Genomic DNA, 17,624 nt, shown 5'->3' on the forward strand with positions numbered 1-17,624 from the left:
CCCCCTCGTCTCCCGCAGCCGCTTTTGTTTTCCCGTTAATCCGCCGGGGCGATGACAGATGGGCCGCGATTCCCGTCCATCCCCATTGCTGATCCACGCGCGGGGCTGGAGCTCTCCGGTGCTGCCCGGGCCTTTTCCAACCAGGGATTTTAATTCTTTAAGAGCAAAGCCCCCGAGCCGGGAGGGGAGCTGGAGCAGCCGCAGCCTCCACGCTCCTGGCAACTGGTGGAAACTGGGGCAGCTCTTTAATGCTCATAGAGCTGCAGGATCCGCTGCTGGGTGGGCTTGGGCAACAGCAAAACTCCTCCAGGACAGCCCCAGTAGAGGCAGAAAATATATATAATAAAGAGCAATCACAAATCCAGCAGCCACTTCCTTCCCTGCCTGGTCAGGCTGGCTCAGGCTGCGAGCTGCTGGGTCTGGGAAACTCAGCTGGGACAGGGTTTGGTCCCTGCCTTATGATGGGAATCATTTTTTTGTAGATGTTTTCTTGCCTGGGACAAACATTTCATAAAGCAGGCAGAGCCCCCACTGGATTTTCAGCATGTTTTCGCTTTGCTTTTTTCCCCCAGTTCTCTTGAAAATTGATTTTTCTGGAAAACAGGAGGTTGCAGAGCGTGTTTTCTCTGCCCTCAGCACTGATCCGAGGTGGAAGGTGATAAAATCCCTTTAAGCTCTATTATAGTAAGATATTACAAAGCATGAGTAGGAAAAAAAATCTTTGTTTTTTAGGGCAGAGAGTGCTGAAGCCATCCCTTATATTCCATCGTATTAATTATATACCATTATATATTATTTTTCTATATTATTGTATGATATTACTCTATAGCATTATATTGCTATATTATTTTACTATTGGATTATTTTGTTGAGGTTTTATTATTATATTATAGAGCTTATATTGAAGCCAGCTTGTTTCTAGTTCCCAAATTCTTGTGGGAGACAAAGCCCCTCTGGAGCTTCACCTTCACTAATGGATGGGTGGGTGATCCATGGGCCAACAGGGAAAATCCAGGAAGGGCTTGTGGATTTTGGGCAGGGAGTTGCTGGCTCATTCCCATTTCAAAACTTCATGGCATTTTTATTCTTGTCCTTCTGTGTCCCAGGATTTTGAGGGGGTTGTTACCCACTATTTCCCTGGGAGCCATGCTGGAAAAGGGGGGATTGTACTAAAACCCCCTCAGTCCTCCTGATCCTGGGGAACAAACCCCACGTTTTAAGGCTTTCCTGTTTTACTGCATCATTTCTGCAAGTGCAGGTAGCAGGCACCTGGCAGTGGTGATGCTGGCAGGGCATGGGTGGCTGCGGGTTTTCCATCCCCTTTCCCTGCAGGATTGTGGTGCCAGCCCCATGATTCTGCTCTGATGGATGGGTGAGAGGACATACAGCTCCATCCTGGATTATTTTGTGAGCCCACTTTACCTCCTCACTCTCTGCTTGATCCTCCCTGTGCTGCCGACAGCTCGCGGTACCCAAACCCCGCTCTGGGGTGGAGGAGCTGCTTCCTCCTCGAGCAGGAGGTGAGCAGGACTAGTTTGGGATCAATTTAGAAGGGAAAAAAGCAGGAGAACATGGTTTCATCAGCCCTTGAAGCTGCTGAGGCAGCAAGGTGAGTGTGTGGAGGTAGGGAAGAGTCAGAGGGCTGCAGCTCTCCAGGTTATCTCAGGGCACTCACTACAGCAGGGCCAGTTCCATCACACAGTTGAGTGTTTTTTCCCCATCTGGTTATTAGGATTTATTTCATTCCTTAAATTCCCACCAGTCTGCTGCAAAATGGGGTGGGTGAAACGTGGCCATCATGAGCTCCTGTGCTGGCGTATTGTGCGTGCGCTGGAGTCAATCCCTGGGGTTTGGGAGAGAAGGGGGAAATGGAACTAAAATAAAAACAAAAATCAAAATAAAGGGGGTTTCTGCCACAAAGTTCTTCTGGGAGTGGTGTTGGAGAAGAATGGCCCATGCCCAAGCCCTGGGAATAACTCATCCATCTGTCATGGCTCCAGATGTACATCCATGGCTCCATCAGTGATGGCTGTGTGTGGTCCAGCACTGCTTCCACCAGTGTGGAATTACAAGAGCCATAGGCACACCCAGTAGGAATAATAACCTTATCTTAAATGCTGAGTGGTGATGTTGAGCTGCTGGGAATCCTGCCCACGGGAGCTGAAGCCTGAGTGCCCTTTGGGTGTCTTTAGATGGTCTGCACTGGTTTGGATAGATGCTGGAAGTGGGAATATGCTGTCATGTCCCGTTGGGAAGTGGGGTTATGTGGCACCTGCTGTGATCTTTCTGTTTGGGTGTTTTGGGAGGTGGGCCAGGAGGGTAAGGCAGCACCTGGGGAGACCAGGGCTACTCTGCCTTCTCCCCTGGCATCTCCCTTGGCAGAAGAATAGGGAAATTGTGGCCCTGGAGCAATTGAGTTCAAGGCAGGGCTTTTCCAGGAGTGGCAAAGGGACCGTGTCCAGCTGCTGTGCTGGTTTCTCTTGGATGTGTCCCTTCCAAGTGCCCTATGTCCCCTGGGTTCCTGGGCTTTGGTGACAGGTGGGCTGAGCCAAGTGAACCCCAGATGGAGAGCAGCTCTTCTGTGATCCAGCCTGGGGCATCCCAGGCATCCCACACTGGGAGAGGAGGGTGGCTGTGGTGATGCTTTGGCTTGGGGCTGAGCAGTGGCACCTTGGGATGAGGGTGCCCCCCATGGGTTTGGGTCTGGGAGGTGGTGGGGGTGACTGGGCAGCGTGTCCAGCTCTCTCCGATGGTTTGGGACTCGCTGGGATTTGTTCAGGCACTCTGGCCTCGCAGCGAGGCACCCATCATCTCAGGAGTGAGGTGTGTCTCTTGGAGCAGGCAGGAGCAGTCTCCTGGCAGCTGAGTATCCAGGCAGGACCTGGGCATCTTAAAATAGACCCTCTGGGAAATGCTGGTGGGTTCTAACAATACCCCATTTTCTGCAGTGGTCCCCGCGGGATGTTGATACTGGGAACAGCATTGGCCACGGACGGGTGATGAGGGCAAGAGAAGGGTTCAGGCTCTGTTAGGTGAACTGAGCAGGATCATCATTGCCAGGGTCTCCCTTGGGCCAGGTCCTCCTTCCTGGCCTGGGTGGGCATGGCTGGGAGTGGGATAGAACAAATCCTGCTCCTCCCCTCGCAGGGATTCTGGGATTACCAGCTGTGCAATCCCTGGTGGCAGCTGGGGACAGGAGCCTTTCCCTGAGCACACCTGCTCAGCTGGATGCCAGCACAGGCTTTGTTGTCCCACTGACCGTGGCTGAGCAACCCCAGGAGATACCAGGCTCCCTGGTGGTTTCACCTGCTTGTGCATGGTCCTTCTCACGGGATGAGCTGTGGGGTTTGTCTTGCCCTGACAGCCCACATCTCAAAAAGCATCCTTTTCCCTGCCTTTTCCTCGCTGGCCCTGGTGTCTGGCCCCAGACTACCCGAGGAACTCTATCTGCCAAAATTGTTGTCAGGGGCTCAGGGTTTGTCTGTGCAATGAGTTGTGAGAGCGGGGACCAGAGTTGGAAGGTCTTGTTTCCCAGTGGTTGAAGATTCCTGGTGGGATCAGGTTGTTGTTATCTTCTTCCACCTCCTCCTGCCTCCTTGTCCTGCAGGATTTGGCCCAAAGCCCCTGGGTGTTGATGGCCATCAGCTGGGGCTGCCTCTGTGTTCCCATGGAGCTCTTAGGCTGGTGGCACCTGTCCTTCCAAGCATCCTCCTTGAACTCATCCCAGGGAAAAGGAAAACTTCACAAAACCGGCTTCCAGCAGCTGCTCAGCTCCAGAAACCTGGCTCTGTGTGCATGGGGGTGGCTTGGTCAGGAAAGCCATCCCTGGTGCTGTGGTCAGAGCTGACTGACTCCAGGCAGGATTGGGAATGCTGATCTGGGTGGTGTTGGAATAAATCATGTGGGACTCCATTTTCTTCATGGAAATGCCATTCTTTATTCATATAACTCGTTTTTATACAGTTTTACAGACTTTGTGTGGGACTCCAATTGGTCAGTAGTTTTCTTGCCAGTTTCTTTATTGGTTAGTAACAAGTTGTTACCCTGTCACTCAAACTCCTGATGTAGGAAAAGTTGTTTGTGAGAGAAGGTTTTCATTTTTTCAGTCTAACAGTGTAAAAACACTTTATACAGGTGTTAGTTCTTTTTCACCTGGGAATAGATTGTTATGCTAATGAATTGCTCTCACTAGGATTGTTTTCACATGGGAACTTGCAAAGGGCTAGTCTGACAAAGAGAGTAGCCTTGATTTTATAAAGCCTTTCTTTATGATTTTCCTACCTTATGGCAACAGGGTGGCTCGTGGCTCATGGCTTAGCTGGATCCTCCATGGACTGGGCTGTGTCAGAACTTCTCACTGCCCAAGCACATCTCACAGCCAGGCTGGGGAGATGGCTGGGGGCTGTTACCCTTGGGAAGCCTTGGCAGGGCTTCCTGTGCAGCCACAGCCAGGTTGGGAATGAAGCCACGGGCAGCTTGGGAATGCAATCACAGTTTGGGAATGCAATAAAACGAGATTGGGAATGAACCCAGGGAATGTCCAGGTTGGGGATGGAACCACAACCAAGCTGGGAGTGAGCCATGTTGTCATGTGAGTTTGGAAGTTCCACTGGACAAGGCTGGGTGTGTTGGCCATCTCCAAGCTCAGGTTTACAAGGATATTTATTTGGGTTTCCCCAAGGAAAGCAGCCCCACGTTGCTGGGAAGTGGTGTACTTTAGGAGAGCTCCCCTCAAGGTATAGCAGGGCTGGCCCTGGCGGGGCTGGGGATCCTGTTCCCAGCCCAGAGCAGTGTGGGCAGGGCTGTCCACACATCCCTGTGTGGTCATGGCTCTGCAGAGGCTCCATTCAGGTTTCCTTGGAAACCTGACAGCCAGCATGAGGAGGGAGCATTCCAGAGAGAGCTTCAGCCCCAGTGGTGACCAGGGCACAGCTAGGAGAAATGGCCTTCCCTGGGGATGAGCTGCCCTGGCTCAGTGTGGGGAAGTGGGATGCTTTGGGAAGCTGTCAACAGCTGCTGTCTGATTCCCAGAGAGGCTTTTCCCTCCACTGTGAGGTGCCTGCAGACCCTAACCCAGGGCTTTGTCTTTGCAGGAGCAGGAAGATCCAGATCCGAAACATCCCTCCCCACCTACAGTGGGAGGTAAGGAGTGGCTGATCCCAAAACCATCCCGTTCATCTCCTTCTCCAGCAGCACGAGCTGTGTCCCAAACTACCTGAGGATCCACGAGCTGTGCTGCTGGAGCACGTGGGCCACCCTTTAACTTCCCAGTAGCCACAGGAAGGAGCATGAACTGGGCTCCAGCTCCTGCCTGTTTTTGGGTAGAAGGGCTGTGGGCCAGCTTTGAGTGCTGGGTCAGCTTTGGGATGATGGGATGCAGGTGGGTGGAGGCATTGGAGCAGGTGGGTGGTGCTGGAGGGTGTTTGTGGGTGGAGTGGGCTCCTGCCCTGCCTGCTTGGGGCCTCACCTGCCTGGTTTGCTGCTCTGTCCCTAGGTGCTGGATGGCCTCTTAGCTCAGTATGGCACGGTGGAGAATGTAGAGCAAGGTAAGATGGTCCAGTGTGGTCCTCATCCCTGCAAAATTCCCAGTGCTGCTCCCCAGCTCCGCCCAGGCTGCAGGAAGCCCACTGGGATGTAACCTATTTGGATAACCAGACCAGCAGCAGTGGTCTGAAATGGGTTTTGGACACAAACCCTGCTGGTGGAGGTGGGGCCACCTGTCCAGTGGTGGGATGATGTGAGCCATTCATCCACCATTCCCAGGAATGCTCCTGGTCCCTGAAAAATTGAAAAAAACTATTATCCCTGCAAGCAAAAATGAGCTGAGTGTAGCTTGGGGTCCACTGGGGGGTCAGGGATGTCCAGGCTTGCATTCTGCTTGGCTCCAGCCTTGGATCCAACCCAGTCCTTGTGCTGGGGGAAAACACAGGGTGCCCAGGTGTGCCATGGGACAGGCATCTCCCTCCCCCCATCCCAGCTGTGTCCCCCTCTGGAGCATGCCGAGAGCAGCGGTGACACCTCTCCCATCCCTGCTCCAGCTCTGCCTCTCTTGCTCCCCGCAGTGAACACAGACACAGAAACTGCCGTTGTCAACGTGACCTACGCCACGAAGGAAGAGGCAAAAGTGTGAGTGGGGTTTGTTTTGGTTTGCCCATGATTTCACACCACGCCAGCTTTCCCAAGGAATCCCAGGTATCTTCCAGGCTTCTCTAAGCTGGCCCACCACTGGGCTGTCCTCTGCCTTCTTCGCTGGCATGGGAGATAGGACAGTACAAATTAGGGGTAATTTCAGGAGTGGAAGCTTGGTTCCAAGCAAAACATTTTGTTCGAGTCTTGTAGAGGCCTCAGCCCTGTGTTGTTGACCAGCCAGTAAGTAGTGAGCTTTATTATTATTAGTGGCCAGGGAGATTTTTATATGATCAAGAGCAGATCCCAGGCCACAAGGAGCTTTTGTGAGTCCATTTGTTGATGCCAAGCTTCCCATCTGAGTTGAGCCATCATAGTGTTGGATAAGTGAGGATAGAGATGGGGACAGTGATCTCTGGTCCAGGAGGGCAGAGGAGAATCCTTCTTGTGCCTCCAGCCTCGGCTGGATGTGCTATGGGCCACAGATAAACATGACATGAGTGTCTTAGAATCATGGAATCCCCTGAGCTGGAAGGGACCCACAATGATCATTGAGTCCAAATCCTGGTTCTGCACAGCCAGCCCCAAAAATCCCACCATGGTCTTGGGAGATGTGGCAATAAAGGAAGACAAAGAGTTTCCCTGACACAGCACTGCTTAATACTTAGGGATAAGAGGCTTTTTTGGACTTAGGAAAAGGATGGTGAAGCTGCAGAAGTCCTCAGAGGATGTGGAATTCAGGCCTGGCAAGGAGCTGCTTGTGATGTGTTGGCAGCAGCAGTGGGATGTGGTAGGAGCAGGGAAAGCTGAAGCCAAGCAGGGTCATGGCAGACGCCAGCATGGCCAAACATCACTGCTGAGGAGGGGCTTGGGGGGTGAAGAGTCCAGGTGCTGCCTCCCAGCCTCATCCAGCCGGGAAGGGAGTCGGGGTTCCCAACAGAGGGGACACCACATGCTGCATCCTTCTCCCTGGAGCAGCAGTGGTGGCTTGGAGCTGCTCTGTCACCTTTGCCATGTCCAAAGAGCCTGTGAGACCGTTCCCATGCTGCATGGTAGCTCCAGGCAAAGACTTTGCCCAGGTGAAGGAGGGCTGCCATCCCTCCTCTGCTGGGGGGAAAAGTCATGTGCCAGCTTTGTTATGATCCACGTGGAAGGGGATGACATTCCACCAGGTTATGGAGCTTGCTCCTCGTGGGAAAAGTGTGGGGCTCTGTCTTCCCATGGCCACCTTCTCCAGACTGGGGAAGGAGGAAGATGCAAGTTGGGAACCATGTTCTGTGTGTGGTGGGAGTGCTGGAGGTGTCCCCGGGGAGCCCCTCACCACATCTCCCTGCCTCGCAGAGCAATAGAGAAGCTGAGCGACCACCAGTTTGAGAACTATTCCTTCAAGATTTCCTACATCCCGGATGAAGAGGTGAGCTCCCCTCCGCCCCCCCAGCGATCCCGCCGCGGGGGCCACTCTTCCAGGGAGCGGGGCTCCTCCCCGGGGGGCTCCTCGCAGCCCAAACAGCTCGATTTCCCACTGCGGATGCTGGTGCCCACGCAGTTTGTTGGTGCGATCATAGGAAAGGAGGGCTTGACCATAAAGAACCTTACTAAGCAAACCCAGTCCAAGTAAGTACTTCCAATGGTTTTGTTTCCTTCCCTAGGGTGCTGTAGGTCCCAGCTCGGGTTCTCCCTGCACTGGGGGCTTTGGAGTGCCAGCCACTGCTGATTTCTTGGGGTGCAGCCTTCAGGGGGTGGTGGCAGAGCTCAGGTGCTAAACCATTCCTGCTGGCCAGGGTGGTCTGGGTGCGGCAAGAGGGGGATGTGCACTGGAAAAAGCCTGGAATGACTTCCTAAAGCCTCATGAGAACAGCTGGGAATGAGGCTTTAGGGGAGAAATGGCAAGTTTGGGGATATCCTCAGTGCAGTGGTCTTTGTTCTTGGGATTTGCTCATCCTGCAACATCCCATATGGGCTAGAGCTGTCAAGGGGAAAGGGACACTGTGGGAGCACTGCCACGAGAAGGATGGGCTTTTGTAACTGTTTGAAGCCTTTTTTAGCTATTAACGTGTTTATTTTTGAACTAAAAAAGGAAAAAAAAAAACAAAAGTGGAGTTGTCTTGCCAAAGTTTTCCATGTTTCTCTTGTTGCTATTCTCCTGATCTCACTGCTCATTCTCTGCATGGTTTTCCTGCATGGTTTGTTCCTGCCCAGGTGTGTTTGTGTTTAACCCAAAGCTGTCTTCTCCTGTGCTCATCATCCTGAACCTGGTGATCCCATGGGACGTAGGACTCTTGTCTCAGAGCATCCTAGTTCTCAGAGGAGTTTTTAGAGGCAAATCTCTGGTAGTAGTGTGGCTGGAGGTAGAAAGACGAGCCAAACCCTGGCGCTGGGTTGGTAGGAAGAGGTTTGTATGGAAAGGGGGCAGAGGAGTAGGGAGAGGAGCTCTTGGAGCCTGGCTCGCCCCAGGGCGTGGCCACCTGGTAGCCGTGAGCAGATCCTTTTTGGCTGCAAGCCCTTCTCCAGGTGAGTCCTGGTGGGATAAGCAGCAGTTGTAGCTCTGTCGTCACCACCCAAGAACGGAATTTGCCCTTTCCAAGCCCTGAGCCTAGCAAGGAAGGTGGGAAGGTGCCATTTTCTCCCAACCATGAAACCAAATGCTGTTGCTTGGAGCAGTTTCTGCCACTGAATTGTCCCTCCTTGTGGGGTGGCTCTGCGTGCCTGCCCTGAAGACCCGGTGCCGTGGAGGAAGGTCCTGCTCAGTGCTCTGCCCTCTCCTGCCCTGCCTACAGTGAGGCACTACCTCTGCTCAGGCTTGGGCGAAGGGGACCTCAAGAATCCGTCCCAGGCAGTCACAGGAGCCCCTGTCCTTCACTTTGGGTGTCATCTCACACTGTCCCTGCCCAGGCCACCCTCATCTGCCGGTGATGATCTGAGGGTGGCATCCTGTTGCCTGGCCCCTGCTCCTCTCCAGAGCAATGTTGGCTTCTGGATTCCTCTGGTCACGTTGGATTTCACTCCCGGTTCCACACACAGAGATCCCAAAGATGTTTCTGAGCCCCAGGAGGCAAAACTGTCCCCAGGCTGAGCCATCTTTTTCCATGAAGAAACCTAGACTAAGAGCCCACCCCACGAGGTGACCTTCCATAGCCCTTGGAACTCCAGGAGAGGATCGTGGCTATCCAGCAACCATGGGACCGGGATAACCCTACAGGCACACTGTATTGTCCACCTGGAGAGGGCTGTCCCTCATGGCAACCACTCCCTGAAGCATTCCCAGCCCCCCATAAGGTCTCTTGGAGGCTTTTCCTGCTGCACTGTGGGCAAACTCTGCCCCCAAGCCCTGGTCATGCCTCCCTGCAGCACCTGGTGGTGGGGTGAAGGCACTGAAAGTCCCCTTCTCCATCCTCCTGTTGGACTGGAGCAGTTCAGCAGTGGCACTGGGATGTGCTGGGAGCTCCAGAGCTCTCCCTTCTCCAGCTCTCTGGGGTAGGACGTGCCTGAAAGCAGTGGCCCCTTCCTGGCATCCCTTCTTCTCTCTGGCAAGTGAGCTCGTGCCCACACATCCAGACGTGGGATGGGTTGGTCAGCCAGGAACCTGGCTTCTGCCCCTTTCTAAGGCTTGTCCAAGGTCCTCATCACCTCGGTGCCTCCATTCAGCACTTCTGGGGCACTTGGTCCCTCTCTGATGCGAAGGCTCAGCCGTGTTCTCCTCTCCACCAGCCTCAGCTGCTCATGGGTCTAAGGAGCTGCATGGCTCCCATCTGTGGGGTTTGTTGGGATTCCTCATCAATTCCCCCTGCCTTGGGAGCATCAGCGTGGTCTGTCATCGCCTCATGTGGCCATCATGACGTGTTCGCTCTGTCCCTGGCGAAGGGGTGGCAGCAAGTGTCCCTGTACCTGCTGGGAATGGATCCTCCAGGCCAACCTGAGGGAGCTCCATGGCTGGGAGCATCAGCTGAAGCCACGGGAGATCTGGGGAGATGGAGCCTACGAAGGGAATCACACTGTCTTCCCTCCCTGTTCAGTGCTTGGATGGAACCGCTCTGGGGTCCCTTTGGAGCGGGCAGGGTTGGCCCTGCCCTTCTCTTAGGGAAAGCTCGCCCAGCTGCTCCCCTTCCACTGTCTGTGTTCCAACGTGCTGGGTCCTGAAGAGCTGGCCTGTGCAAACCCACCTGGACCTTGGCTTGGCACGTGCAGCAGCACCCTGGATGATCCCGTCGGGACAGGACGTCGGAGACGTGGCCGGAGGGGACCTGCCGTGTCGGAGCTGAGCGCTGGCAGCATTCCGGAGTGGCTGAGCTGCCGCTACCGCACCTGCTCAGAAGATCTGGCCCTGGCTGCAGCAGTGGCAGGGACACCACGGTGGTGGCCGATGGCAGGATGGCCGCGTGGCATCACCCTCCGGTGGGAAGAGCGCGTGGATCGCGTGGAGAAGACAGAAAAGTTCTTTCCCCTGTTGTCCAAGGCGCGTGGTCGAGGTGCGGGAGTCTCCTACCCTGCTTTCCTCTCTCCCTCTCTCTCAGGGCTTTGCCAGGTACGGTTGAGCATGAGGAGCGAGCTGGAGGCCGTGCCTCCTCCCGCCATGAGCTGAGGGAGGACCAGAGGAATAGAGCACGGTCCCTGCCGCTGCGCACGGGAGCCTTTTGGTCTCCCCTGGAAGGGCGTGAGTACCAGCGCTGTTGTTGCCGGGTGCCTCCGTGTCGTGACAGACGCTGCCCACGGGTAAGTGCTCTCTGTCCCGAAGGACGTGGTCGCTGGACAGCCTCGGGTGTTGTGCACAGAGAGGCGGAGGTCGGCAGGGCCTCTAATCCGGTCTCCTGCTCCAAGCGGGGCGTTAGAGATGATAGAGCAGGTTGCTCAGGGCTTTGTCCAGTTGAGGTTTTGTTCTGCCCCCTCTATGCATTGGTTGATGTTGTGACACCCCTCAGCTACCGGGACCTCGGGTCCTACAGGTGAACGTGGTCCAAATCCGATCCAAACACCCGAAACCAAACACTGCCCGGGCTTGCGTGAGCCAGGTGATGGTAGATGCAGCTGAGACCCAGGTTCACCCCAAAGCTTGAGCGAGTGCTGAAATGAGTTTTTCTCAGCTCCTGAGCTCTCAAAAACCTCTGTGTGACCCCAGAGCCATCTGAGGGGCTCCTCTTTGCTGGTTGTTTCGTGCAGGGTTGACATCCATCGGAAGGAGAACGCCGGCGCTGCCGAGAAGCCCATCACCATCCACGCCACGCCGGAGGGGTGCTCGGAAGCGTGCCGCATGATCCTGGATATCATGCAGAAGGAGGCTGACGAAACGAAATCGTGAGTGCTCCAGGCTCAGCCAAAAGTGTGGTGGGAAACGGTGGTGGTGGTCCTTCTCCTTTCCAACACATCCTTAGTACCTGTGGCTGGAAATTTCTGTGTTGCCTGACTGGCTGGACCTTTAGATTTGATTTTTTCAAATCCATTTTAGAGCAGAAGAGATACCCTTGAAAATCCTGGCGCACAACAGCCTGGTGGGGAGGTTGATTGGCAAGGAGGGCCGCAACCTCAAGAAGATTGAGCAGGACACAGGCACAAAGATCACCATCTCCTCGTAAGTTCCTGTGACAGGACCGGGGGGAATGGCTTCCCACAGTCCGACGGCAGGGTTAGATGGGATATTGGGAAGGAATTGTTCCCTGTGAGGGTGGTAGGTTGCCCAGAGAAGGTGTGGCTGCCCCATCCCTGGAGATGTTGCAGGCCAGGTTGGATAGGGCTTGGAGCAACCTGGGATAGTTGGAGGTGTCCCTGCCCATGGAACTGGATGCATTTTCACATCCCTTCCAACCCAAACCATTCCATGATTCCATGATTTAATGATTCAGTGAAGTCCTGGTGAACACCAGGACACCCCATTCTGTCCGACATGGTACAAGCAGTGCTGGAGCTCAAAAACAGAGCAGCTGTGTTCTCCCATGTGCATTCCCTATCCCAGGTGGATGTTCCTCATCCCAGGTGTCGGGCAGGGAGAGGGCGCGTGGCTCTCACACTGTCTCATGGGGAACCCTCAGCTGTGATTTGAGTTTTCCTGGGGTTTTTCTTGACTTGAAGAAGGAATGTAACCGTGTCTCTGGGTTTTCCCGTGGGGCAGTTTGCAGGATTTGACCATCTACAACCCTGAGCGCACCATCACGGTGAAGGGCAGCACGGAGGCCTGCTCCAACGCCGAGGTGGAGATCATGAAGAAGCTGCGCGAGGCCTACGAGAACGACGTGGTGGCCGTCAATGTAAGCTCAGCCCTCCCACCGCGCCTGTTCCCGCTGCAGGTGGCCAGGCAGAAATTCAGAGTGGAGGTCAAGGTGTTACAACAAGGGTGTGGCCTCACCCATCACCGTGCTGAGAAGCCCAGTCCTCCTCCGCCTTTCACACCTTTCTCCGTGTCTTTCCTTTCGCAGCAGCAGGCCAACCTGATCCCAGGACTGAACCTCAGTGCTCTGGGCATCTTCTCCACAGGGCTGTCCATGCTGCCATCCACCCCAGGGGCCCGAGGGGCTGCAGCTGCCACCCCGTACCACCCCTTTGCAGTAAGTGTGAGATGTTCCTGGTGCCTGGAGCTGTTGGGTTGGGGTGGACACTGTAGCTGTATGAGTCACCTCGTGGGGAGCTCTGACTCTCAGCCATTTTGGGGAGGATGCTCATCGCAGCAGCAAATTGGAGAGGACAGGGAATGAAGGTGGCAAACCCCTGGGAAGATCAGCTGCATCCCTGTGTTGTGCTGAGCTGGGTTTCACCAGTGTTTAAGGACTGGCTGTGTCCCAAGGGTGCTGCTCGCTGAAGAGAGCATGGGAAAACCATGCAGGTCTTCAGTCCTGACCCCAAGCCCACCACTGGATTGTGATGGTATGGACTGGGTTGTGCCCTGTGGGTCTAGTCTTGGTGACCACCAGAGCCTCCTGGTGTGGCCACAGGGTGTGCAGGGAACAAGCAGCCCACCCTGTGCAACCACTGCCATCAGCATGGACCCTGCCCTGGCACCCCAGGGGCTGTGGGGAGCCAGTCTCCACCCCACCACACAGGGGAGGGTTCTCCTTGTTCTTGGGGTGCTGAAACCTGGGCAAAGATGTTCACAGCCCCTGAGGTGACAGTGGGCAGGGATGGTGCAGTGCCAGGAGAGCAGGATGGCCAAGGTGCTGGTAGAGAAGGTCCATCCCAGGTCACTGAGGCACAGTGGGTTGCTCCATTAGTCCCTAAATAATTTATTCTGAGCTGTGGGTTAATTTACCTGTGCTGTTTTCTTTCCCTGGAATGTCAACAGCAGAGCGGGAGGAGGAGGACGGTGAGTGCCTGGGAGGATGTAGGGGGCGTGTGGTGGCTCTGGAGGGCTCCAAGAGGGTTGGTTGGTCACTCTCAGCCTGTGGAGGGAGGGTGCTGTGCCTGTGCCCACAACCTTTGGGAGACAGCTCTGGGAATTATTCATGGATGTGATGGAGAGGTCAGGACAGGTCTCCTGAAGGGCAGTGTTTGTTGTGGGGTCCTTCACCCCAAAGCTTTGTGTGGCCCTTTTCAAGCCCCCTGGTGAGGCCAGAAGGAGATGTTTTTTTTCTGATACAAACATTAGCAGGACAAAGCCAAAAAAGCAGCAGTGGAGAGGGACTGGGGTTAACTGGGAGCTCCCATCCTCATCCCAGCCTCGTGCTGTGCCATAGACACAGGATCTGGGCTGCAGCTCATCCTTGGATGAGCCTGCCCTCTCCTGGAGGAGTTTCAGGGGTTGAGGGGTGGTCACTGTGTCCCCCATGTCGCTCATGGTGGTGACACACTCCCCACGTCAGGGTGGAGGTGTTTGGAAAGGGGCTGGCACCTTGAGGACATCATTGATGTCACTGACCCTCATTTTCTCTCCCACCACAGGGCTCCTCAGCCTATCTGTCAAGTCTGTATGGAGCCCCCGCAGCTGGCGCCTTCCCCCATCAGCACCCCGTAAGTTTCCTTTCCTCAAAAGTGCCCTGGCACCTCCTGCCATGAGGTCTTCCCTTGGGCACCTTGTGGGAGGCAAGGCAAAAAGCAGGGAATGTGTGCCAGGACCACAGCCCGACCCAACAGAACCCAGCCCAGCCCAGCTCAGCCCAACCCAGCCCACCACCTCTTCAAGCCTGGAATGCTGGCAGTGGGAAGCAAGCCCCTGGTCCAGCTGCTCCCCTGACCCTCTGGCTCTCCCGTGCCCTTTCCAGCTGCCGGAGCAGGAGGTTGTGAACTTGTTCATCCCAACGCAGGCAGTGGGGGCCATCATCGGGAAGAAGGGGCAGCACATCAAGCAGCTGGCACGGTTTGCTGGTGCCTCCATCAAGGTGAGTGGGAATGAGGGGCTGGGTCAGGGCTTTGTGCCTCAGTTTCCCTTTCCCACTGCTGAGGGTGGAGAAGGGAGCCCTTGGTGAATGGTTTTGCTCCCCAGATTGGTAGAAACCCAGTCCTGCAGCATCCTGATTGTCACCACGGCTCGGGTAGGGAGGTGTCTCTGCATGGGGCTTGTCCCTGCATGGGGCACATCCCACACAGGGGAGGTCTTGCCCGAGGAGGGCTCACGCTCACACTCCTTCCCCGTCCCTCCGCAGATCGCCCCGGCAGAAGGTCCGGATGCCAGCGAGCGCATGGTGATCATCACGGGGCCACCTGAGGCTCAGTTCAAGGTGCGGTTGCCACAGGGTGGGGACTGGCTTGGGGACATGGGTAGGGACAGGGTGAGAGCATCCCTATGGTTCCCACCGTGCCAGGAGGGCTTCTCAGCTTGGGACCACGGTTTTGGTGCTGCCAGACATTGGCATCATTGCCTGTGGGAATGAAGGGCACAGCAGGCCACCTCCAGGATGCTGCCCACCACCTCTGTGTCCCTTTTGTGCCCTCTCCAGGCCCAGGGGCGAATATTTGGGAAGCTGAAAGAGGAAAACTTCTTTAACCCAAAAGAAGAAGTGAAGCTCGAAGCACACATCAAGGTGCCTTCCTTCGCTGCCGGCCGTGTCATCGGCAAAGGTGGCAAGACGGTAGGTGGGGGTGTGTGTGGTCCCACCTGCCCTGGGAATAGAGAGCTGGACTTCCCCTATCCATCCCCCATCCATCCCATCACCTCTGTCTGGGTGCTGTGGTGTCAGTGATGTCTCGGTCCCAGCCCCGTGTCCTGGGGGTGGCTCTTGGGTGGCAGCCATCCCAAGGGGACAGGGTGTGAGCCACAGCAGCCTGGTGCCATGTCCTGGCTCAGAGCTGCGGTGGCACCAGCAGCGGAGGATTTTGGCTCTTCCCCAGCAAAACCTGGGTCTCTGTCATTTGCTCCAGGTGAACGAACTGCAGAACTTAACGAGCGCAGAAGTCATTGTGCCGCGAGACCAAACCCCGGACGAGAACGAGGAGGTTGTCGTCAAAATCATTGGGCATTTCTTTGCCAGTCAGGTAAGATTTGGCCATGGCTCTCCCAACATTCCCAGTCTGAGGAAAGCTGCCAAGCACAGCATCCCCTGAGCTGCTCCGAGTGGTTTCTGTGCACCTACGTTGCACTGGAGGAGTTTTTGTCTGCATTAAAATTAAAGATTGGCTCAATTCAGCCAAAATCTGTACCTTGGACACGGGGTGGGAATGGCTCCTGCATCCCACTGGGGTGCATCTAACCAGGCTGGGTTCATGACTGCGAGGGTGTGGTGATACCCCAGAATCTTCAGTGATGGAAGAACAAGCCAAACCCTTGCTTTAGCACATCCTCACGTATCACAGAATCACTTCCATGCTCGGCCTGGTGTTAAAAGCTGTAGAGCTGTGGTGCTGTTGTGCTTGGTGGGGGCTCAGCTCTGGTGTGGCTACCCCCGTTTCTTGCCCTCCCCCAGACTGCCCAGCGCAAGATCAGGGAAATCGTGCAGCAGGTGAAGCAGCAGGAGCACAAACACGCTCAGGGAGCCGCGGCCTCGCAGCACAGCAAGTGAGGCTCCCGCCAGCACCGCCCGACGAATGTAACCCCCGCCAGCGCCGCCGGGCCCCAGCAGGTCAGGGGACGAACCAAAGAGCGCTGAGCCCCCCGGCAGCGCAGAACCGGGGCACGGGGGGCTCTCTCCATCCCGCAGCTTCCGCCTTACTCCAGCGCCTCCCCGCCGCTCTCCCGTCAGCTGGACTAACACAGGCAGAGAGAGGTGGTTTTTTTTTTGGAATTCTCCCCAAACCTGCCCATTCCACCCTGGAGGAGCTCGCCCAGCCTGGGGGGGCCGCGGCACTCGTTAATTTAGAATTAATATATCAATAACGAAACTAACGGCGATTTTTAAGTTTTGTAAGACTTTATTTTTTAACTCACTTTTTAAAATTTTTTGGGGGAGGGGGCTGTTTGTTTTTAGCAAAAGCAGGCTTTTCTAGAGGTTTAATGGCAGGAGCTGGTTCATTGGTTCTCTAATGCACCGTAGAGCAGAGCTGTAGGATCAGCAGCAGGGAAAAAATGCTAAGTAAGTGTTAAAAAGCAATTTCTGAAGGGCTTTGAGAAGAGCACAGCCTGTAGGAGCCAAGAAGATTCCTCATGTAGGAATTGTTCCTCTCCTTCACACACCTTTTCCTCTTTGCTTTGGACTTCAAAAGCGGGGTTTGCATGTGTTCTGTTCCCCCCTTTCTGTCTGTCTGTCCTCTCTCCATCACTGCCCAGCACTAACAGCCGTGGAAAATGATGGGCAGCACCAGCCCTGCCCGCTTTGGACTGGGATCTTTGGGGAAAGATCCCTGTTGCAGGGAGAGGAGGGGGAAATGGGTGAAAAAAACAGATTTACAAGAGGTTGTCAGCCCAGGGCTGGAAAACCCAACCAGCAAAATTGGCTTCAAATGAAAAACAACCCAAATAACCCTCCCAACACACACACACACAGAGAAAAACTACCTCAGGTTTTCGTACCTCAGCACCTTGCGCTTGTGTTGCCCTTTTAGAGATTTTTGTATGCCTTGTAAAACTGATAGTTGGAGCATTTTTTTATTTTTGTAATAAAAAAAAAATGAGTTGGAAAAATAATCTCGACCAAGTCAGCTGCGAGGTGGAAGAAGGAAACCATCCCCCATGTCCCAGAGCTCTTCTGTAGTCTCCTGCAAGCTGAGAGCCAGTGGCTGTTCCTTCGGAGAAAGCTTGAGAAATGGTTAAAAAGAACAAAAAAAAAAGGGAAAAATAAAAAAAGCCAAACACAATTTAAAGAAAGCGTTTAAGCAAATCCAGGTGATGGATGGAAGCGGTGAAAGCCGACGGGCCAGAGCAGGGATGGGAGCAGAGGTGCTGGTGCCAGCACCGCTCCCGTGGGCTGCGAATCCGTGTTTTCCTCTACTGCGAAATGTTCTGTGAAAACCAACCCAAGACACCAACAAAAAAGAGAAATATATCCAGCTAACCAGAGCCTGAGCCTGCTCTCTGTTGCTTTCTTTGGGGTCCCTTGTGGTGGTCACGCCTGGGAGTTTCTCCCTGGTGCCCAATTCCCTGCTGCCAGGGAGGGAAGGGCTGGATGTGGGGTTGTAGGCATTTCCAGGTGTAGTTTTACCCTGGGACC

At 54.8% G+C, this 17,624-nt stretch overlaps 1 protein-coding gene across 1 annotated transcript in view; it reads left to right on the plus strand.

Moving 5' to 3' along the window:
* IGF2BP2 (insulin like growth factor 2 mRNA binding protein 2) overlaps positions 1-17,473 on the plus strand; it is a 22,998-nt gene extending 5,525 nt beyond the window's left edge. Inside the window, exons 3-17 of the mRNA XM_068201175.1 lie at positions 5,094-5,142; positions 5,495-5,546; positions 6,063-6,126; positions 7,468-7,740; positions 11,281-11,415; positions 11,567-11,689; positions 12,227-12,362; positions 12,531-12,665; positions 13,394-13,411; positions 13,987-14,055; positions 14,307-14,423; positions 14,688-14,762; positions 14,982-15,113; positions 15,403-15,516; positions 15,945-17,473. Of these exons, the coding sequence (XP_068057276.1) occupies positions 5,094-5,142; positions 5,495-5,546; positions 6,063-6,126; positions 7,468-7,740; positions 11,281-11,415; positions 11,567-11,689; positions 12,227-12,362; positions 12,531-12,665; positions 13,394-13,411; positions 13,987-14,055; positions 14,307-14,423; positions 14,688-14,762; positions 14,982-15,113; positions 15,403-15,516; positions 15,945-16,040 (1,588 nt within the window). The 3' untranslated portion in view covers positions 16,041-17,473. The remainder of the gene's footprint in view (positions 1-5,093; positions 5,143-5,494; positions 5,547-6,062; positions 6,127-7,467; positions 7,741-11,280; positions 11,416-11,566; positions 11,690-12,226; positions 12,363-12,530; positions 12,666-13,393; positions 13,412-13,986; positions 14,056-14,306; positions 14,424-14,687; positions 14,763-14,981; positions 15,114-15,402; positions 15,517-15,944) is intronic.
* The last annotated feature ends 151 nt before the right edge of the window (positions 17,474-17,624 follow it).

This window comes from Anomalospiza imberbis, chromosome 10 (genome assembly GCF_031753505.1).
Source record: "Anomalospiza imberbis isolate Cuckoo-Finch-1a 21T00152 chromosome 10, ASM3175350v1, whole genome shotgun sequence".
NCBI lineage: Eukaryota > Metazoa > Chordata > Aves > Passeriformes > Viduidae > Anomalospiza > Anomalospiza imberbis.